A 24,684-nucleotide genomic window follows, 5' to 3' on the forward strand; every position below is an offset into this window, starting at 1 on the left:
CTGTGTGTTGTATCAGAAGAAGGCTATCTGTAAGATCAACCTTCCAATATACGTTTTCCCAATGTCCCTGGAAGTCATATAGGTTTAGAGAACCACATATTAATAGGGAGAACTAATTTATTTGCAGCATAACCAATGAAATCTAGAGACGTAATAAATTCACCTTACCAACATATTGCAACCATATTAAGAGCCTATAAAGGGTGAGTTTGTAGGAACTGTATGTAACTAAGCTTCAAACCCAATTATTATATTTAGAAGAGATTTAAAGCGCAGAAAAACAGGGAAGGTGCTTCTTACTAATTATCTACCTGTAGGGATCTATTTAGTAATGGGATGCTGATATTAATGATACACCGTTTCTTAGAATGCATTCAGTTTTGATGAGCTTTTGCTACAGAAAGTTTTCTGGGCTTTCTGTATTCTGCTACAGAGTTATGCTAGTTGGTCTCGTCTGTTGCTCAGCTTATTTCCTAAAAATGCTCACAAAATGTTACTTAAACAAATATCCCATCTGATTTCTTTTGGAATGCAAAGCATCCTGGACTTAATAAGTGGAAATGAACAGTTCCAACAGAGCCAATAGGAAAGGTACCATGCTGTTATAATAAAGTATTTGACAACAATGAATTTTAATGCTTTATTCATTGATTAAAAGAATATACATTTAACATAAACCATACAACATCAGTCATCAAGTCAAACACTCAGCTGGTTTCCTTACATTTTCTGTCAGGAGTTACTTTACTCTGATCACATTTATAAGATAAAATCTCACCACATCTGGCATATACACACACTGTGCCAGTGGATTCACTCTACTGATGTACATATAAAATCCGCATGGTATGTGCTCACTGGAGACAAAACAGCGCACACCTGTCAAAGGTCATTTTAATATAAGATGGTAAAACCATTTGTAAAACACATATAAACTTTTCCATAAATAGAATCATATCTGGACATCTGTTGCATAAATTGTGTTTTCCAAAGCTTACAATATGGCAGCCAGGTCTCAGCACTGCTGGGCACCCACGTTGGCCACTTACTTTATTATTGCAGACTGTCCTTAACGTTAAATGCACAACATTCGTACCACTTAAAACTTGGGTCAGGTGGAAGTCTCACAGAGACCACGTCTGTACCGCGGTTGCCCTGAAACAGTTTAAATCGGCTTTTAAAGCCTCTCAGATATAACAAGATTTTAAAACATACTTCATGGAATGTTCTTCATGCATCATAGCAGCTTGTACCTGTGATAGAACAAGGTTTGTATCGGTTTCTTTTCCTTCCTTTACATTCACTATTCACAGTGAAACAGGTGCATGTTTAAGAGTTCTGAGGTTGCTGACTGAGCCACAGCACAGCTGTGTACCACAGGTCGAAATTCGACCTTATATATTACAATCTAGCAGTACCTGGCTGGCCAAAAACTGGCCTGCCCCTGCCAGCATGTGGGCACTTCTTCATTTTAATCTATTCTTTGGCAGCTGACACAGGCGCTGACAGAGAGAATCCAGTGACTTAGTTGCTAGGGATTTCACGACTAATGTTTGTTTGCAAGCAAAGTAGACTTATAAATTTATATCTAAATTGTTAGGGTTTTACCCCACTGGAGTGTATAATCTTAACATTTCTTTTCAAACCTGGGCCCGAAGCTAACTTGGACAGAGAAGCTGACAGACCACAAGAAAAAGAAGCTATAATTAATTTACAGTGAAACTACAGTTTATAGCCTTCAGAGTCAGGTAAACTTCTGAATGAGCTACACAGTGCAAGAAACTACTGTTCATATTTAAGGAGGAGATTGCAGAATGGCAGTATTTCATGCTTCAGATATTGTATGTCAAATCAAAGCAAAGGTTTACAGCAAATGGTATTGATAGTCTTGATTAAAAAAAAAGCTTAAGTAGCATGCTACCAATTTACATAACAATGACTGCATTCACCGGGCTATGGATAGTAAAAAGATTTTTGGCTTCTGAGCACAAAAAACTCCGACAATAGTAAAATCAGTGAAGTTGCAGAGTTACTCAGTACAAAAAGAAAGTTAGCTGGCAATCTCACGATAACCTTCAGCCTCATCTGAGTTTTGTTTTGTTTTTGTAGACAAGTCCATTAACCGTGAAAGCCCTAAACATTGCCACTTTCAGCTTCTAAACAATACCCGACTACGTTCTTTGATCAAGAAGTAGAATATACATATATAATTCTATATAGCTAATACTGATTAAACACAGCACAAGAGGGGTTAATTCACACTACTGAAAAACATAATAGGACCCTACTTGCATATGTAACCACAGGAACTGTAAATAAAGAGAACTAAATGCCTTCACTGAAGCTTTGCATTTCTCTGTAAAAATGACGAGTTGGCTCAGTAAACACACTGAGTAATTCTATGTCCATGACTGCATGCCAGGGTCGACCCAATCCAAGGGATACCTGCTCAATGAGATTATGCACTGGATCTACATCCTGATCAGCCAGTTCACCATTGTCAAAATCAATGCTTTCTTCTGTGACTTCAAGCACTTTCAAATCAGAGCCACGAAGACGAGCAATGGCAATCAGGTTGTGAGCCCAAACAGTATAACCTGAAACACAAAATCACACATTATTTTACTGGGTTGTCTTCTCCCTTCCGCATTGTAGAGAGTTAACATCCAACAACTAAAGCCATGTTATTTAGCTCTTCTTTCCATCTAATAATTTTCTCTTGTAACAGTCCTATAATTTGGTGATCAACTGATGCAACTCATTCAAAAGGGTTAAGGTGCTAAACAAATTGGCTTTTGCTATTTTTGGTGTACTATTCTTTCCTCCAATAATATTTCTAGGTAATTTGTGTAAATAAATTTCTTGTCCTAATAAAAAAAAAAAAATTAAGCAAGCAAGCAGCTCTATCACTGCGTAGTATAAGAACTTTAGATTAAGCAGCCAGTTATCTTAAAACTGTTTTGTAAGTTTTAATCAATAATACAGAATCAATAATCAATAATACATATCTAAAACAATGCATATCTAAAACATATCATTAAACTAGGGTTCCTTTCTTTCAATTATGACCTTTTTTTTGCAATTGTCCCAGTCTTTAATTATAACAGTTTTTGCACTCTAATCCCTAATTTATATGCTCAGTACAGTGTGCTAAGACCAATAGGAAGTTTAATTCCTGCCTCTATACACTGGATTTTTTTTTCTCAAAAGGAAAACAGTTGATACGAGATTTCAGTTGCATATCTGTACACATACTAATACATAGTTTTCTAAGTGATCAATGCTTTGCACCTATGGAATTGCATACCATGCACTGCCAGAAGAGAGAGTCTTGTGCACCTCCACGCCAATAAAACCAATGGATCTTCGGTCCGGTTGTCGCTGAGATCTGGGAAGCCAGACATATCTATCACATCATTCATTAATATGAAGTGAGTGAGGAATTTATCATACTGCCTAGATATGAGATCAACAACAGCTCCTGAAACGCAAGTGATGTAGCTGTCAAAATGAATCCTTTCCAGTGGGATACTAGGTTTAAGAATCCTTAACATGTCATCACTCTTGATATCAAAAGCTATTATATAGACCCGAAGATTAGTGCTGTTGCGTGTCAGGGCCTTCCAATCTTCATCTTCTGGCATGTTCTCCAAAGACTTGTGCATTACAGAAATATTGTGGACCAGAAGAGATAGTCGATGCAAAGGCACATGATTATTGTCAGCCAAAACTCTTGCCATTTCTCCTGTAAAATCACAGAAATCCAAGGCAAGCGAGCGTAGATTGATAAAGCGCTCCATTTCAATTGCTGTGATAAGAGTGGTATTACCAGGAATGTGGTTATCCAGTAAGCTCAGGTGTTCCATGGTGCTGGCAATGGGATTTGAGAGAGATGACAATGATGTAGGTGTTACAATTTGCAGCATAAACCCACATGATAACCACTTCAGTTGCCTGCTGTTACCCAAAATTTCTTCAAATAGCTGCTGTATTCTACAAGAAAAACAAGTAAAAGTTGTATTACCTTCCATAATAAATGTCTAAACTCAGAGGCTACTTCAACAAGTAAGCAAGTAAATTATGTCACTCTTCCATGGTGCACAGTCTACAGAATTGCTAACTTTAAATTTCCAAAGCACAAATTGTACTACTATTCTGGGGTAAACAACTTATATAAATATATATAAACCATTTGCAGGTTCCAAACTTAAATTCCTTAATTGCTCTATTTTAAATAAATATAACATAAAATCAGTGTTTGCCTTCTGAAATTGTGCATGCTAACTTGTTCTGTTCCCCATTCTTTTTATTCAATATATGCTCAAGTTATCTATCATATACAGCTAGAACTCCTACAGAGTGCAAAATAGTGGAGTAAAGAATATATCTGTCTATTCCATGCTATCAATGTTTCTCATTTAAATAATATCCCAGAATGAAATTATTCAATGTACCAATTGATTTGAATATAAGTGGGTAAATGTGACATTTCCTGATAAAAAAATTTTTTTGTAATAGTCATTTCTCACATTCAAGTCATAACTGAACATTTGTGAATTTCTGTTCATTTTGTCAGATGAGTTCACTTTAAAGTTTTACAGAAACAGTAGTAACAGAAATTGTTCTTTATATATGTAGTCCACATGACAATGATGATAAAAATATTTATTACATTCTTCCCCCAAGAAACTCAGGCCATTGTATATGATCTCCTAATGTATCTTGCATTCTAATTTAGGCTGACAAATAGTGATTAGCAGAGAGTAAGCAAATGAGCCTTATGGCTGAATGGAGATCAGAATCCTGTTGGAATTATCAGGGGGTCAACTCAGCATTGTCTCATAAGCATAAAAGGGGGGGGGTCTCTAGTAAACACATCTCTATTGTGCTGGTGGGATGTCACATGGGTCACTTGATTTCCACTTCCTTCTTCTTCTTGGGTTTGGGGATTAACAAGCTCCATTACCTTTTGGCACACCTGCAAGTAGGAGGTGCTGCAGAATGCAGCTCTCATCCTTTCATCTTGCCTGCACGGACATTTCTATTTCCATAAGAATGTCTACAAAGAACCAGTGATGGTTAAGTATCTTCTACTATGAAGCTGATTGTATCCAGATCTACTGAATAAATGTAAGCTATCTCTATGTTTTCCTTCATCTAACTACTGTGTGAAGACTGAATTTATTTCTGAACATAATTCAGCTTAAATGTGCAAGTTTTGGTTCACGCTTCTACTCTGAAAGATTGTTGCTAGTTGCTTGCAGTTCTTTTATTAACCTTTAAAACTCCATAAAGGGTTATGGTCCAGGACAAAACCAGTGCAGCCCAGCAGAGTCCAGTATACTGACCAAGAACTAATTTTTTGAAAGGGCTTTTGGCTTCACAACCAAAAAGGAAGCCGCTTGCACATTTAAAGGGCGAAGTTCAGAATATTTTTTCTTCTCTCTGAACAATGGAGAAAGAGGAGGGAGTTCCCCCCATACCAAAATTGACTGACAACTACTCAGCATGGCTATTCAGATTGAGGATGCAGCTAGATTTTGAAGATTGTTTGGATGTTCTGGATTTATCTGAACCTAAACCAGAGGATGGGGAGGAAGCCAAAAGACAGTGGAAGAAAAAGAATAAGAGAGCTAAAATTCTTAGTGCTAGATCTCTTCCAGATCACAGATTAGCAGAGATTAAAAATATTTCTACTGTGAAGGAAATGACTGAGAATTTATGCACCCTATACTCAGAAGTTGATGATCAGAAAGTGATCTCTTTGTTACAAGAATTGCATGCATGCAATTTGGAAGACAGTGGAAATGTAAATGACCACCTGATCAGGCTACGGGCAATCTTTGATCAGCTGAGCACAGTCCAGAATCTTATGAAAGAAAAGCTTAAGAAGTCCTTTGTGCTGAGTATGTTACCAAACAGTTTTTTCCCATTTGTTGCTGGCCTGAATTTAGAAGGCAAAACTCTTTCTCAGCTCCTAGGAGCGATCAGATCAGAATGTCGAAGGCAAAAGAATCTGCAAAGCAATAGAGAACCTGGCAGAGACATTGGTTACCTAGTAACGAAGGGTAAACATGAGCCAGAGCAATCAGTGACACATCAGAAAAACAAAGGGACAGATAAAAGGACCATTATCTGTCATTCATGTAAAAAGCCAGGACATATTGCAAGGTTCTGCAGAAATAAGGACAAGAAAGATTTTTCTAAGGATAAATCCAAGGAAAAAAAAATTAAAGGTGAAAAGGCTTAACACACTGTTTATAAAGCTGATACCAATAAATGTCCTAGACAATGGGTAATTGATTTGTGGGCCAGCATGCATCTATGTGGAAATAAACGTGACTTTTGTGAGCTAAATGAAACCACAGAAGGAAGCGTAACATTAGCAGATGGCAATTCAATTTTGATTCAAGGAAAAGGAAGTGTGCCATTGCGATGCATCAATGGAAGTGAACACAAAGACCTTATAGCAGCAGACGTGTTCTATGTACCAGACTTAGAAGCCAATTTACTAAGTGTCTCAACATTGAACAACAAAGGTTTTGATGTGATTTTTAATGCTGATGGACGATGTAAAGTCACCAGTGGAGAAAAGATTTATGTTACAGGTTTTCAAAAGGATGGTGTCTATCAGGTGCACCGTGAACAACTGCCACCAGATGTCAGCCTCGCCTATCAGCAGCAAAAGGAGGACAACAGCACCACCACTTGGCATAGACGTTTTGTGCACCGTGACTTTAACGCAATTTTTAGAACGAAAACTGAAGGCATGGTAAGAGACTTTGAAATAAGCAACCATGATAAATGCCAATCAAAATGTGTGATATGCATCAAAGGAAAGGCAACAAGACCAGCCATACCCCAAAAAAGGGAAAGGTGGGCAACCAAGCCACTTGAACTTATCCACACTGATTTTTGTGGGCCTCTTCAAGCATCAACGGGCAGAAATAAATATGTTTTATGCTTTATAGACAATTTTTCCAGATACTGTGTGACCTACCTAATGAAGGAGAAATCCCAAACAGTGGACATGCTGAAAGCGTATGTAGCCATGGTGACCAACAAGTTCAATAGAACCCCTCAAGCCCTCCAAAGTGATTGTGGAGGTGAGTTTATTTCACAAACCATGCAAACATACCTAACACAACTAGGTATAGAACACAGACTAACCACTCCATACACACCTGAACAAAATGGAGTTGCATAAAGGAAAAATTGCTCACTAATGGACATGGTAAGATGTATGCTTTTAGAAGCAGGTCTATTCTAGAGGTGAGGGACTCGTCCCTGGGGGAGCTGGGGGTGGTGACAACCGACAGGAAGCTCTGGCGTGGGCTGATCCATGAAGTCACAAAGAGTCAGAAGCGATGAGTCACCCACCTTGCAAGGTTGTTGTTACCAAAAGAACCTGCATCGTGGAACAAAGTGCAGCAAATGCCACCAGATGAAGCAAGCAAGTGGAAGAAAGCAGCACAAGAAGAGCTAGAGGCTCTACACAAGAACAAAACATGGACTTCGACAAAACTACCAACAGGCAAGAAAGCCAAAGGATGGAAATGGGTTTTCAAAGCCAAACAAGATGAAAATGGAGAAGTACAAAGATACAAAGCTAGGTTATTTGCAAAGGCTATTCACAAATGTATGGACTTGATTACAATGAATGTTTTGCTCCTGTTGTAAAACATACCATAATCAGAATGCTCCTGAGTCTAAAAGCTTCCAGGAACATGAGTGTTGAACACCTAGATGTAAAGACTACATTTCTACATGGAGAGATAGAGGAAGAACTATCTTGTACATGCTACAACCTCTAGGCTTCGCCAATCCCAAGACACAGCAACTAGTTTGCAAACTGCAGAAGGGGATTTATGGCCTGAAGCAAGCAGCAAGAGCATGGAATAAGAAGTTGAACCAAGTACTTCTTAAGCAAGATTTTGTTCAAGGCAAAGCTGATCCCTGTCTCTGCACAAGACACAGAAATGGCAGAGAGGTGTACGTTCTTTGCTATGTGGATGATTTGATGATTTGCCATAATAACAAAAGAGACATTGATGAAATTGTGTCCAACCTGAACAAAGAAGTAGAAGTCAAGCATCTGGGCAATGCCAGCTACTACTTGGGGATACAGATTGAAAAAGAAGAAGATGGAAGCTTTCTTCTAAGCCAGAAGCAAAAGATCCTAGAACTGTTGGAGTGCTTAGGACTGCAAAATGCCAATCCTATGCCAACACCAATGGAAACAGGTTTCCACAAGCAACAGGAACCTAGTGAACTTTTACCTGAGAACAATGGCTATAAAAGTGCCATAGGTAAGCTACTGTATCTAGCCACTACCACTAGGCCAGACATAGCAGCTGCAGTAAATGTTCTATGAAGAAAAACTAGCACACCCACACAGAGAGACTGGACTGGTGTTAAGCAGGTGGGAAGGTACCTAAAGGGCACTATACACCTAAAACTAAAGCTACCAGCCACTGACAATCCTAAACTAGTGGGGTTCACAGATGCAGATTGGGCAGAAGACATTACCAACTGTAAATCCACTAGTGGGTATGTATTTTTCCATGGGGGTGGAGCAGTAAGCTGGGGAAGCCGTAAGCAAGCTACAGTTGCACATTCATCCACAAAGGCAGAGTATGTGTCTGCAGCAGAAGCATGCAAAGAGGTTTCATGACTCAAGCTACTGCCTGAAGACATGGGAATAGAGGAATCTACCCCTATTCAGGTCTACGAAGAAAACCAAAGTTGTATTAGACTCTCACGGTCAGAAAAGATTAATGGGAGAATTAAACACATTGATCTTAAGTATCATGTAGTAAAAGACTTGCAACAGCAAGGAATAGTCAGACTAGACTATTGTCCCACAAGGAACATGACTGCGGACATTCTCATGAAGCCGGTGCTGAGAAGCAGTTACCAGGAACTGCAGAAGTTGAACCTTGTGGACTCTGAGACATGCTAACTTGAGAAGGGGTGTTGGAATTATCAGGGGGTCAACTCAGCATTGTCTCTTAAGCATAAAAGGGGGGGAATTCTCTAGTAAACGCATCTCTATTGTGCTTGTTGGATGTCACATGGGTCACTTGATTTCCACTTCCTTCTTCTTCTTGGGTTTGGGGATTAACGAGCTCCATTACCTTTTGGCACACCTGCAAGTAGGAGGTGCTGCAGAATGCAGCTCTTGTCCTTTCATCTCGCTTGCATGCAGACATTTCTATTTCCATAAGAATGTCCACAAAGAACCAGTGATGATTAAGTACCTTCTACTATGAATCTACTTGTTTCCAGATCTACTGAATAAATGTAAGCCATCTCTATGTTTTCCTTCATCTAACTACTGTGTGAAGACTGAATTTATTTCTGAACATAATTAAGCTTAAATGTGCAAGTTTTGGTTCATGCTTCTACTCTGCAAGATTGTTGTTAGCTGCTTGGAGTTCTTCTATTAACCTTTAAAACTCCATCACATCCAACCATCTAATTTGGCTGTATCAGAATCCCTTACAAAGTTTTGTTTGGGAAGCTGTTTGGGAACAGGCATATAAATTAGAACTCTCTGGAAAACAGCAATGCCCCTCAAAATTAAAAAGCTAAGTTATACCCCTTTTTTCCCTTAAAACCAGTAAAAGCACAATCCAAAAAGGATTTGAGTGGTGTATGCACCATTCATATCACAGTTTCTTGCACATACACAGATACGTTTTTGCAAGTCAGAAGACTCTGGAACAGAATTCCATGTGGCTCAAGATGTTGCCGTTTGATAGAAAATAGGATTCCACTGATGCTCGCAGTCTGTATTGCACCGCGTGAGAGGAAATGTCCTATTTTCATATGCTAAGAGACCTTTAGAAACCTTTTCTAGCCAAATTAATTGTATCTGTAGCTACGCAAGAACTACTCAATACTTACAAAGTATCCTTTTAAAATAACTGGCTAGAATATGCAATGAGACATTCTGTGAGAAAGAATGTGAGTAAAGCTACAATGCATGGCATTTATTTACTGGTCATTTAAATGTTCAGTCATGCTGGCTGATTCTCAGAAACAAGATTTCAACTAGCATGAATTGATCTGTTCAGTGTTACTCCACTAAAAAAAAAAAAAAAAAACAAAAAAAAAAAAAAACCTTGTTTCATACCTTTCCCATCAACATTCAGATGAATACTCTGGATACTACATGAAATCAGTAGCTAGATCTAGGTAAGCTTGTGAAAGTCACTGTCTTGCAACAGGAAGGGTGTGAGTGGGCAACCATATAGATTTGTTTGTTTGTTTAATTAATTAAATGGATTGGATTAAAAGACCTTATAGCCTCTTTGTATTGCTCTATGGATTTTTTTAGAATTATATTTTACTAATTACAACCACCATTCAATCTTGCTTTTATGACTACTTTCTGAGAAGAGCTGTGCAATGCCAGTAATAACAACTAAGCATGCATGTAATAAGCATAAGCAATGAAATCATAAGCAATTTAGATCTGTAACTATATAAAGGGTTTGTAAAGCCATTGCATTTACAATTTTGTTTATATGAAACAACACATATACAGTTTACAATACTGTAGTGAAAATGATGCAGACAACTTACTGCTTAATCTTTTTGCCATCTGGATCCACTTTGCTGAGGTATGTATTTGATATAATTCCATGTTGCTGCAGAATGCTTATATCACCAAAGAGACTTAATTTCTGAAGATTCCTATTTAGAAGAAAAAGTAAAATTCAGAGGGGAAAAAATCTTAACATTTTAATGAGCTATTTGTAGATTTACCTCAAAACACTTTTCTTTTCTAGGGTTCTCCGAAACATTACACAGACAGAATGGACAGTCCCAGGCACAGACCTAGAACATACGTGCTTGGTTCAGATATAGACCTGGAACAATTTGTTCCAGGCAAAGGTATTCTGGAGTGGGGAGAGAGGGAGAAAGGGAAGGTTCTTACAGGAGATGGTCAGCAGTTTAAGATTAGTAAGGAAAAGGAAGGCGCAAGAAGATCAGGGAAAGAGGCAGCTGTGCAAGTTGGGAATGCTTGGCAGTGGAGATTATGTTGATGCATGGCTAAGGAAATGTAAGGGAAGAGAAGGAGAGGGAAGATTGAGATTGCATGGGCTAGGCAGAAGAGGAGGGGAGTGAGAGGTGAGGTACACCAACCCTAGCCTACTCGTCCTATAAGATCCCTCTAGATTTGTTTCAGCTGAAACCCAAAACAACCAAGATGTTCCAGGTTTCAGTTTGGCTGGACTGCAATGTAAAGGAATAAAAACACAGATCCAAAGACTATATACATGTTGTAACTAAATCCATGTTAACATGACAGTGTTGAACACATGATATACTCTTAAAATAAATATATAAATTGCTTTCCAAGCATTTTAATACACCAGCTTTCATATCTGATCTATATGCTTCATATAGAAAACTGAGTCCAAAATGTGAATATTTTAATTAGAAGCAACAGCTAGCATCTAAGAACATCAAGCACTATCACTGTTTTTAGCTCTGCAGAGTGGCATTTCAGTAGATTCTAGAAAAACAGCACTGTTATCTGAAAGTTGTACACAGTTGTATCACCTGTAAATACTATATACCTTACAGCCCAACAAATTTCAGAACCTCACAAATTACTATTCCCATTAAATTTCAACATTATGTTATGTTTTGTACATTACAAAGAAAAGACAGACATAGAAGGGCTAACTGTGGGTTAAAAGGTAGAGAAAACTGGGGCCCCAGTCCTAGTTCAGTACTGAGTGGTTCATTTACCACTGGCTGCAGAGTTAATAGTATGACACAATCATTCAACCGAAGACCTATTTTATACTCTGGAATTGAAAGGCCAATAAAATCTGGTACAATCAGTTCACTAAAGAGGAGTGTTTTTTGGAAAACACTTGTACATTTGCTCAATTATTTTCCTATTCATTACCAGGCAGATATCTAAAAACATATTACAATCTTGAGAGCTTGTCCAATTGGATAAGAAAAGAAACAACTTACCTGAGTTGCTTGAACTGCAGGAGATAGCTAAGTAAACTTCTCAGCAAATTATTTATTTACCCTTAAGACAAAACAAGAAGCACCATTTGAAAAGTGCTTATCAGGACTACAGTTGACATAGAATGGGAATTAAGTCTTTCCCCCTCCTCTCCAGCAATCCTTAGGAAATTCACTCCTCTAGTGCTGCTAAATGCTTTGAAGAAAAATCTTCATTGTTGACAAAATCTTCTCCATGCCTGCATGTAGATTTGTCCTTAACATTGCTTATAAGTAAACTGAAAGTGTTATCCTATAATGCTAATGGTGGCTAGAAATCTGGAGTAAACTGAATTAGCCAATATGAAATGCCAACAAAGTGATATTTGATTGAACATGAAGTAATTATCACACTCTACTCTGCCTTGGTCAGGCCTCGCTTGGAGTACTGCATTCAGTTTACATCCCAGCCTAAAAAAGACATTGATAAACTACAGCAAGTCCAGAGAAGGGCTACCAAGCTGGTGAAAGGACTGGAAACTAAGTTTTATGAGGAACAGTTAAAAGACCTAGGTATATTTAGCTTGCAGAAGAGAAGGTAGAGAGGGGACATGATAGCTGTCTTCAAGTATCTGAAGGGCTGTCTCATTGTAGAGGGTTCAGGCTTATTCTCATGTGCTCCAGAGGATAAGACTAGAATTAATGGGATGAAACTTCAAGGAAATTTGAAATTATATCTAATTCGACATTAGGAAGAACTTCTTGACAGTAAGAGCTGTCAATCAGTGGAATAGATTACTGCATTGCGTGGTTTCTTCCATTTCACTGGAGGTTTTCAAACGGGCTGGATAGTCATCTATTGTAGTGAACCTGCAATGTGCAGGGGTTTGGACCTGATGTTCTCTTCGGTCCCTTCTAACTCTATGATATTATGGAAATACAAAAGGGATAGCAGACCCAACTCCTGATCATTTAGTAACTAACTATTATGCAGTTCAGAACAGAATTTGCCACAAGTAATAATGATGACAGAATGTAAAGTATTAAACTTGTTTAAGGCAGCCAGAAACTACTGGGTAATCCCAATAATCATTGCCTACTTTGCTGCCAAAGACAGAATGTTGTTTTCCTCATTTGGGCCAGGGATTGTGTGTGGAAGATATTGTGTGTGTAGTAAGCCTTCACAGCTGGTGGGGGTTTATTCTATATGATCACACAGATTTATTACCTTCCCCAAACTTGGTTTCTTCAAAATGTGAAAAAAAGTCCAAGCAGAAATGTGATAGTAATGAACAAAATTGGTATGCAAACAGAAATAGTAACTGAAGACAAGCATAGAAAAGAAATACCTCATTTCCTTAGCTGTTTTTATGATATATCAGATATACTATAATTTAAATCACATAATATTTTCAGAAATTCTTAAGAACAGGAATGTTCTAATTACTTTTTCTTTATTGTTAAGGATTAGGATTGTAAAGATTAATCAATAGGCAACTAAGCATCCTGACTATAGTATTGAAGAATTAAGAATATTATATACTTGGAAAAAAGATTCTCTTGCCTGTATAATCCTCAAATATCCCAATCTCCAGAAACCTTTGGTTTAATCACATTATTTACTCTTTCATTCTGATAGAAGATATAATTGTGTGCTGGCATGGTAGGTATATACTGTAAACCACAACAGATCATAATGCAATTCTATATGTGTTTATTTCAGAAACAATTCCAAAAGCCTCAGCAGGACTTATTTCTAGTAAAATATAGAGAAAAGGCACTTAAGGCATATTAGGCCAATTTCAGTTCACACCATACCCAGAATCTTGCAGTCCCTAAGGTAACAGTGGGAGGAATCCTTTTGCCAGGAGCAAATGTGAATACAGGATGTTTTTTAGTTTGTGATACAGAACATAGTAATTAATGACCACCCATAAAAGTATTGTGAATCAAAAGCCATTTTTTAAAAATGTTGGACATTGGCACTAGAATTTATGAGAAATTCTTTCCATTTTAAGATAAGGCATGTATCTAAACTTTAGAGCAATATATGGAATTACTTTAAGTTCTATTACATTTTGTCTGAGCTCTTTCACAAGATTATTTCTGCTCTGTTTTTTTTAATGCAAAGAATTAAATAAAGCGTGTTAATCTTTGGGTCAGGAACTTTTTTAAAAAAACAGGAACTTTGCTTATAGTAATTTTCTGTCATTGCAATAAAGCAATGACAGAAAAGGCTGAAACTGATTTACTTTCATATGAGCAAAGAGCTAAAGGGTTTTTCAATCCTTTTTCCTCTAGCACAATCAGAAACCTACGTTTGGGAGAGCCTTTTCTCCAGGTACCTCAGCTGCTCACTAGTATTTCCCTGTATCTGTCTTGTCTAAAGAATCAGTTATTTTGGCACGTAACCAGAGGAAGGTTCTTTTGAAGCTTCTTTTCTGTTGATAGAACATGAGATTATAAGTAAATATCTGGATACAGTTGTAATCGAAATTATTCAACCCCCACTGCAAATCAGGTTGATTGTCAAATTGTACAGACTTTCAGCTGTTTGCAATGAACAAATCAAACAAAAGCAATTGACATAGCTCAATACAATGGATGCTTCAAGTGGTGTCCCAAAATTCAACTGAAAATGCAACTTATCATGACTTCTCCAGTCTCAAAATTATTCAACCCCTTCATGGCAAGCATCTTCAGTACTTAGTAGAGCACCCTTTTGCTGTTATGACCTGCTGCAAACGAGATGCATAGCCAGACACCAGCTTCTGGCAGCGTTCCTGAGGAATCTTAGCCCAGTTTCTCTCCACCTGCCTTCTCAGAAATCTGGTTGCAGCCACTGACAGCTTCCTTTTTCTGCCCTGTCCAGGTAGTGTAACCACTGTTCCTTTAACTTTGAACTTGTGAACTATGCTTCCAACAGTGTCTCTAGGAACATTCAGTGCCTTCGCTATATTTTTGTATCCTGTTCCTTGTTTGTGAAGGGCGATGATCTCTTCTCTTACCTTTCTGGACCATTCTTTTGACTTAGCCATACTGTATTTCTAACATGCAGTCAAAGGTGACACTCAACAAACCCCTAGCCAGTTCAGGAATTTCCTGTGTTCCAGCTCAAGCACACCTGGTGCAACTAATGAAGCCCTTGATTAGCTGCATCAGGTGTGCTTGAGACAACACCTGTTTTGCATACTGTATGTGTGCTGTTGTGATGGATTCTATTCAGGGGGTTGAATAATTTTGAGACTGGAGAGGTCATTATAAGTTGCATTTTCAGTTGACTTTGGGACACCACTTGAACCATTCATTGTGTTGAGCTATGTCAATCGCTTTTGTTTGTTTTGTTCATTGCAAACAGCTGAGAGTCTGTACATTTTGACAGTCAACCTGATTTGCAATGGGGGTTGAATAATTTCGATTACAACTGTAGGTGAGCTGAAGTTCCATTAAGAATCAGTTGAAAACGTTTGTAATCTGGATTTGATCTTTGGTCTCAAATTGCTATTTCATGCTAACTTTTTAAATATATAACTAGTGAGATTGTTCCTCATCCAAGAAGACTTTAATTTATGTATTAATTTTAACACTAATTATTTAATAATAACCTATTATTGATTCATTTTCTACTCTTTTTAAAACAATCAATGCTGCTGTTTTATTAAGAGTTTCTAAGTTATTAAATATGTTCCAATGCTTATAGTATACATTGTGATCTAATTATGTTTGCACCTGGAAAGGATAGATGCAGCCATGCCTGAAATCTAGACAAAATTGTGTGTATGAGATGGGCAGGGAGACAATGAGTTCTAGTCCTGTCTTAGGCACAACCAGCTGGGTGACCTTGGACCAGTCACTCTCTCTCTCTCCCCTAGAAAAAAGGAGGCAAAACATTTCCAAAAAACCTTGCCAAGAAAACTTGGCAGTTGCCCGGTATCAACTCTGATTTGAAAGCACACACACACACACAAAACAACCAACCCAACAGCAAAAGAAAAAAACCCTTTAACTACACATTTATGTACTCTGAATATTTATGCAGTAGTTTTTGAATTCCATACAGAGCTATGTGCCACATAGAAAACAATTCTAATCATCTAGAGAAGATATACATTAGGCAAACCGAAAAATATAATGGCAGTAGATAACAAACAGGATGAAACAATGCATACATACCAAATATCTAAGAGTCTGAGGGACGTGTCTCTGCATATTACACTGAATGAAAGTATTATTAACCATGTCATTGCTTTCTCATATATTAGAAGGAAATCTATCATCCTCTAGTATAGCAAATGGTTTTGTCTTTAGCAACCTTATTTTAAGCAACATTTACTGGTTTCAACACTATCTGTGCTTTGAACATTCAGTATGTACATACTTCATATGCCATATTTTTCCAGGCTTCACAGCACCCTCTCCCCACTCCTAAGCACTTAGAAGTCATAGAGGCTTTAAGGAATAAGTGCTGGTAATGGCCCCTCAAGGTGTTATTATATGAGATCCTATGTACCTATCTATTCCAAATCAAACTTATGAAGGCACCATACTGAAAGCAGAAATGCATTTAAAATGGTATTTCTAAAACATCCAGGTGATTATTTCAGTTGTTTATTTTGAGTTGTTTTTTTCCCTCTAAGACCTGTAAGATGACCTGCAGACCTTAATCATCTCCAGTAATGGCACATCTTATTCTAATTTATTTATTTCAAACTTCTATTACCGCCCATCTCTCCCAAGATAATAAATAATTAATTTTCTGTTTGCCTATGGTAAATTGGTATTGCACAATGTGAATTTTCATCTGAATACAGGACAAGCTGTAGTTTTTGATGTCTCTCTGATCACTTTCAACAGTGAACTTTGGCTCATATTACATAGTGCAAGGGAATGAATCTAGTGCTCTGCACAAGTTTTGAACTACAACTTCCATCAGCCCCAGCCAGTATGGTGAATTATCAGAAATTGTGGCAATTGTTAATTTAAAGTGTTTAGGAAAGTATCCTGATATAATTACATCACATCATTAAGTGCGAAGAACTACAGCCAAGAAAACTATCATGGCATTAACACAAAACAAAAAAGCTGCTGACAAACAAGATTTACTTAGAAAAATAATCTAGAATCATTAATGAATGTATATCAAGAGTTTTTTGCCTTAAACTTCAGAACATTTCCATTATTTTCTTTTCAGCTCGATCTTCTGCTGAGTTTAGGTTCCTCATTTGAACAGAAAAAAATCAGCCTCTTTTACAAATTAAAATGTTCTAAAATGTTCAATTTAATAAAACAGAAGTCAATTTCCTTGGGCTGATTAGGTACAAGCAATACAGAGGCACCACAGTTCAGGATGCATGTGTTAAACAACAGTACTGTAATTAGCAAAATAAGGGTTTTAAAATATTGATTGATCAATTGGGGTTGTATGCTGCTTTATTTGATACTGATTCTATGCAGCTTACATACCCTATTTTTGTAAATAAGGTTAGAAATACAATATCACTAAACACAATAGAAAGCACAGTTTAGTGCCAAAGATAAATAAAATAACTTCATTTTAATTAACTCCCAAATTACAAGAAGATTCACAAGATTTCAGCCTCTAACACCTGCTGAAAAAGTCAGATTTTGATGGCTCTTGCAATCCACAAGGTAGAGACCATCCAGATCTTGGAGGGGTGGGGGTGGTGGGGATGCTGTTCTAAAAAAGAGGGACAGCCATTTGAGTGTCCCCCTTCTGGCAATCCCTGAGTAAAAAGACCTGAAAAAAGTCTCTTCTATATTAACTTATCAGATGGGCAGAAACAATTAGGAGAAGGCAGTCCCAAACACACCCAGATCCTAGGCCATGAAGGGTTTTAAAAAAGACAAGCAGCACTCTGAATTGCACCTGGAAGTCAACTGGTAACCAATGCAGCTCTCAAAGCAGCAGTGTCACAAGGACAGATCACAAAATGCCCATAACTACTCAAGCTTCTGTATTCTGGACCAGCTGTACCTTCCAAGTGGTCTTCAAAAGTAACTCCATACAGAGGGTGTTGCAACAGTCCAAACTAGGGTCAGTAGGATGTGAGTAATTTAGAGAAGGACCTCCCATTGTAATAAAGGTCATAATTGTTGTATTATATGGAGTTGTACAAAAGCCATACTTGCCTTAGCTGCCACCAGCTTCTTGAACAGGAGCTGACAGTCAAGAAGGACCCCTAAGTTATTAACTAGTTTGGCACAGGGGAGCTAAAGAACTAAAGATGGAATGTCTCTAGAACTGGATAGCTTCCTTCAATGGATGTCCTCCCCTACTGGTTTCATGTAAATGTTCAAGACCAGTGGAGAAAATGCTGAATCCTATGGCACCCCACATTCAGTGGGCCTTGGACTTAACTTCTCCCTTTCCACTATCATAGAAAAGGAAGCACCTCCCAGAAGGGGACTACTGTAACATATTGTCCCCACTCCCAATCTTCAGAAGCAGTCCAGGAAAATACCAAGGTCAGTGGTGTCAAAAATTGCAGAGAGGTCATGCAACAGCAAGAAGTTCCACTCCCCTTGTCTCACAAATGTTGCACTACTGTAATGTGCTTTACACGGGGCTGCCTTCGAAGAGTATCCAGAAGCTTCAGCTGGTGCAGAATGCAGCAGCGCAGGTGGTTATGTGCATTTCCAGAAGAACATGTTACAACTCTGTTCTGTGAGCTACATTGGTTACAAGTCTGTTTCTGGGTCCAATTCAAGGTGCTGGCTTTGACCTTTAAAGCCCTATGTGGCATGGGACCAGATTATTTAAGGGACCACCTCTCCCCAATTACATCTACCTGTTGCACCAGATCCAGCAGAGAGGGCATGCTGCCAGTCCCATCAGCTAGGGAGCTTCGTTTGGTGGGTCCTAGGCAGCGGGCCTTTTCTGCTGTGGTCCCTGCTTTATGGCACATCCTTCCCCCCAAATATGAAGCTGGATTCATCCCTTTTAACCTTTCGGAAGTCCCTCAAGACCTGGTTGTGTCATCAGGCCTGGGGACCCCAGGGGATTGGTGAAATATTGAGATGGCTCCAGTGTAATTAACACCTGTTCTTCACCTAATCTCTTTTTTATTCTGTTTCAGTTTTGTCCCTTTTATAATTTAAAAGTTTTAATATTAATAATATCAATATTAATTTGTATATATTGTTTCAACTTTGTTGTAGGCCACCCAGAGTCACTTGATTGTGAGATGGGAGGCCAAATAAATATGACAAATAAAAATAATAAATAAATAAATATAAACAGAAATAATTTAGTGTTCTAATATACTGCCTGTTGTGCAGCTATAAAATAAAATGGAACCAAAGAGGAAGCTGTTCAGTTTACGAAGCTGTTCAGTTTCCTAAAGTGTTGATAATAAGGTAACTAAGTTTACAACTTGAACATAGTGTTGCAATTTTTATTTTCCCTCTCCATCCTGTGAATGAAAAATATTAGCTTGCAAGTTATTTTAAAAGAGTAACTAGTTAACTGAACATGAAATAATTCTGTGAGAAAAATAAATTTACCAACATTCTGATAAAATAGAAATCTTCCACAGTTTTAAGAACACAATGAAAATGTTCCACCAGAAGTGACTATTGCTAGGTTTCACAGTCTTTGGGCTTAAGCGTGCTCTTTTTGTACCAAGAGCTCAGCCAGAACTAAATTTAGTCTCTGTAACAGAAGAAAGTGAAGAGAAACATTTTTCAAGGCTTTAAAGGATATGATTCTCTTTGCTTCCCAAGTATTTAATCTTAAATATATTTAGATAGGAGAACTAAAAATCAAGTGTGTATACACATGGACAGGGCCTATAACTATGCCCAGCCACAATTCCCAAAGAGTCTGTTAGGTCCTGGGTTGTTGCGAACAACAGAAAGTAGCTAAGACGGCAAAGAGAAACCTGTGGATCTTCAAATGTTGCTGTAGCCCCAGAGAACATGATTAATTGGTTTTCCTGCACATTGTAAAGGGTTGAACTAGGTGATCCTTATGGTCTTTTCCAATACTAAAATTCTTTGATTCTGTGAGGAATAATGGGATCTATAAACAATATCTGAATATTGCAAGTTTCTATATCTGAAACTAAGAATATGTCATTGGAACTATTCAAACTGCTCGCACTGCAAAGAACAATCTGATCTGGCTTCATTATTACATTTGCATCCAACCTTTCCGCTAGGACCTTCTTAGTGAGGTAAATGAGGCTGGAAGAGATAGATTGTTCCTAACTGATTAAGCAAGCTTCACCACTCAGTTAAGAATGAACCTGAATCCATCCAATCCTAGTCCAACACACACAGAAATGATGGAAAGCCACAAACCAAAGCAAGCTTTCTTGAACAGATTTAGAACAGGTGCTAGACAAGGATTGTATATGCAACATGGCATTGTGTATTTGGGTATTTTCTGAATACCCATATCTGCTAATCAAGGTTACTACTATAACTGGACCTGTTAATAAAGATTCTATGCAGATATATATACAACAAATGCAGTTTTTGTCCACGTACAGAATAGATGAAGTGGAAAACTTTTACTTGTGTGGTGATGCAATAAGCTTACATATTCTTGTCCTTTGACTGCAGCCTTAGCATGCAGTTATTACTCTCACTGCCTACAAAATACTTATATGACACATAATGCAGCTGAACTTAACCAAAATCAAATCTGTCAAAAGTGAAGAATGGAGGCTGCCCAAATATAGGGCTGTCTTCCAAGGGAAATTAGGTTATAGTGTGTAAATGAAATAAATAAAACTTTTCAATTCCATCACTTTTACTATAGTGCAATCTTACATTTTTTCCTCAGAAATTCGTCACATTCCACAGGACTTTTCTCATAAGTCCAACCATGTTGATTGTGTTGCTGAACAAAGCTTTTACAGTTGCCATTTTTCTAAATAAATTGTCTAAGCTAATAGTAGGAGATTGAGGCCACCTGAAATTGGCATGTGTAGTGGGAGGTGGTAATTTCTTATTTCACAGGAAAAGTTAAAAGTTAAACTTATTTCCAGGATTTATCAAACCATTTCCTATACTTGTCAGATACGTGAATCATGTGTTCACTATTATGGGACCGAAATTTACATCAAACACTTTCTTTTGTTCACACCATAGCCTATCAATCCCTCTAGTTTAATTACCTTTGGGCATAAGTATACATTATAAACAAAAGGCCTGATCTCCTCTTTCTATAAGGAAAAGCAGCTTTGGAAAGAGAACATTTCAAAGACAAAACAAGACATTAACTACAGTGCAGTATTCCCTATCTACTATTATTTCTTCTGAATTTAGTCCTGAGGTGCTCCACCTCCCCTTTAAATTTCTGGGGTTCCAGAAATACTTTTGTGAAGGTAAATACATCTCTGAAACTCTAGAGGATGGGACAGAACTTGAGGAGGGCTACAAAGACTATAAAACTTGTCAGTAGACACTCCACTGCTTTTCTAAGCAAAATTGTTCCTTTAGTACATTTTGTAAAAGATACAGCATTTTTTTTAAAAAAAATGCAGCAATCAGCTTCACTACAAGCAGTCATGGTTAATATACCATTTATCCATAATGAGTCACCTAAGCAGATTTTGTGTATCTGATGGCATTTGCAATAATGTTGTTCATCTAAACATTGTCTGCAGCAAAGATTGCTTCTGTAATCTTAATTAGATGCAGCAGAATTAGTGGTGTGTGAATTTTATAGAATAATCATTTTACCTGTGATAACATAGGGCTATTACAGTAATGTTGGAAACATGTTCTAGGCAAACATGGCCTGAAGAGATCAACTGCACACATGAACAGATAACAGTACACAGATAATAACCAAGGTTAATCACAAGATACAAATGAGCCTTGTAATGCAGTTTGGTGGGTATAGCAGTAGTGAGCGAAAAAGATCCACCCTCCACATATTCTTCTGTTTTCTACATACATCAAAGACCTGGGGATTAGTATAATCTTTGTCAAACTATTTACCCCAAAGGCAGTGGCTTGATTAACCAAGTGGAGGGTTAATCCACTTGGTTAATCACTTTTTAATTTAGATTTTCAATTTGTATAGGTTTTATTGTAAAAATGTTATATGCATTGTTTATGGTATACTTAAAATGGTTTTACATCATGTTCAGCGGTTTTCAGCAAGGTGGAATAAAAATGTTCTAATTTAGTTCTTAGTCAGAATGCTGTATAGTGATAAGAGATGCAACTTCCTTTGAGAGACAGCTAACTTAAGAGGAGCTACCTAGCCTGCAATACCCTTACTGCGGGGCTAGAAGCTTGTTCTTCAGCCTTGCAGTTTACTATTATCTGCTGTCTTCTCCATCTTTTCTTCTTTTGACTTTTTCATTTCATGGATTCACTCCAGAATTAAATGGTTTCACTGCAGCTTTTTCACAATATGTGAAAAACAAAAATATGAAGCAGCCACAAAACCCTAACCATGGGTAATTTGATGGGCCATAAACACAATTTCCTGACTCAGTCTTCAATGTTTCACTACAGATAAACCTAATGATCTCTTGTGACAAAAGCTGTTGCATCACAGTACCTAGGAGACTTGAGATGTAAGGCTAGAAATGTATGATTCAGAGCTGTCTCCTATTCATTACTTCAATTATGGCATTGTTTATTTAGGAGATATTTTACTTAGATTGTATAATTTACTCACACTCCAAGGCAGAAATTACTTAAGACAAAAAAAAACTATTTTGCATAATTGTCTCCAACAGAAAAAAGGGACAGAGCACAGCATGAAAAAGAAAAGCACAATCTTACTGAAAGGACATTTTAATCTGTAGTGAAGCAAGAAGATACAACAATAATGAAAATACAGAAGGAAAGAAAAAGATATGTAACAGCCTGAGAACATAACTGTGCAAATTAGGTCCCTTTGTTACATTATATGACCTTGAAAGGTTAGAAATCTTGAGTTCTTTGATGAGATGTGCAGCACAAAACAAAGATCTAAGAGAACCTGTGTTTTGCTAAATAGATCACACATTGTGGATATAGTTGTCCTTTTAAAAAATTCTTATCTTATGTAACCTAAATTAAACAATGTCATCTAGGAAGCACGACTTCTCTGTCGTGGCACCTGCCCTCTGGCATAGTATCCCTCCAGAGATCCATATAGCTCCCACCCTAATGATGTTCCAAAGCCTTTGAAAACCTGGCTGTTCTCCCAGGCCTTAGGCTAGGGTGGCTGCTGAACCCCTGTAGATTTTTTGCTGTTACGTTTGTCTGTTCTCCTATGGTCATCTATTTCTTAATTTTTAAATTGTCCCTACTTTTAAAGGGTGAATTGTTTGGAGTCAGGCAGCCTCTAAATTATATATATAAATAAAATGGTATAGAATGGCATCCTTTAACGGATGTCTCCAGTGACTAATTTGAAAATTGTACTAGAATGGAGACTTCCAAGCCAGTTTTTCTAATTTTGGAGGACTTCATTTGGCTAAAAGACTCATAAATACTTAACAAATGTACTGTTTTCAGACCACAGTCCACTTGCTCAGATGCTGGCTTCCAATTACTATCAGACACTTTTAAAATAGAAGTATTTAAAAATATTGATCATCCATCAGATGTCAGGGTAAGCGTCTCAAGAACTGATAGGCTTTTGGCAAATATACAATCAATTCATCAAAACAAGAGGCACCTTGTAGAGAATGGTGCCTAAGAAAGCCCTCGATTAGATGGCACTTCAAGGATAGTACACTTCCCTACTGTACTTGAAGCTCCCAGAAAAAGCAACGTCTCAGCAGAGATGTCCTTTGCAGTTGGCGACATGTTACGAGTGTTTCTTCACGTCAGGTTTCCTTAGAGAAGCCGGCGACATTTCACCTTCCCTCCCTCGCTTCCTGCGCCTCCGTTGGGTGAGACGCAGACATTTAACAAGTGGCTTTTCTCCACACTCCATTCTCTGAACTCCACCCAGAGAACTTTTCCCGAGCTACGACCATACAGAAACCTTGTGAGACACAAAGTTTGGGTGGTGGAGAGGGAAGACCTGGCCTCCTCCTCCTTTGTTCCCAACCCCGGTCCCCCGTGGGTGGTCCAAACGCTCGCCTACCTGTTGTTGCGGACGCTGCTTAATACGCAGAGCACGAGCTCCAGGTATGTCCTCAGTAGTTCCAGCCAGCGAGGGCAGAGCGGCGCTTCCCCCTCTGCTACCGTCGCCGTTACCGCCGCCGCTTCTTCGCAGACCCCGCTGGCGCTTCCGCCGCCCCCGCCGCCGCTGGGATAGTTGTCAGCGGCGAATTGGACGCGGAGTTCCCGCACGAACCAGCCGCACTTGCGCATCAAGAAGTCGAGGCGTGGGCGCTCCGCCGGGCAGACGCGCAAGCTGAGGCGCAGCCGGGGCCACAGCGCCGGGTAGAAGAGGCACTCGCGCCAGTGCGAGCAGGCGGCCGAGGCCCGAAGTCGGTCCGGGGCCGCCAGGAACGAGAAGATGTGAACCACCAGCTCGCTGGGCAAGGAGCCGGCGCCCACCGACCCCCCGCACACCGACGACATCGCCGGCCCGGCCGCCGGCGGCCGCAGCCCCAAGCCCGGCCCCGGCCCCGGCCTTCCCTCCGGCTCCTGCGACAAAAACAACAACATCAATGACAAGGCGGGGGGAGGCGGGGCGGGACCGGACGGGACTCTGCTACCGCCGGAGTCTACCACCGCACTCAGCCGCGGGGGGAGCCTGGGACGTACCATCGGGTTTCG

General features: G+C 38.7%; 1 protein-coding gene across 1 annotated transcript; it reads right to left on the reverse strand.

The window, feature by feature from the left end:
- Window positions 1–626: 626 nt before the first annotated feature.
- On the reverse strand, window positions 627–24,684 carry FBXO33 (F-box protein 33). The gene is made up of 4 exons (XM_063290078.1): window positions 24,044–24,684; window positions 10,591–10,701; window positions 3,308–3,993; window positions 627–2,597 (listed from the first exon to the last, which is right to left on the reverse strand). The coding sequence occupies exons 1-4, from the start codon at window positions 24,673–24,675 to the stop codon at window positions 2,326–2,328; spliced, it is 1,701 nt and encodes a 566-aa protein (XP_063146148.1). The 5' UTR covers window positions 24,676–24,684; the 3' UTR covers window positions 627–2,325.

Source organism: Candoia aspera, chromosome 1 (assembly GCF_035149785.1).
Source record: "Candoia aspera isolate rCanAsp1 chromosome 1, rCanAsp1.hap2, whole genome shotgun sequence".
Lineage (NCBI taxonomy): Eukaryota > Metazoa > Chordata > Lepidosauria > Squamata > Boidae > Candoia > Candoia aspera.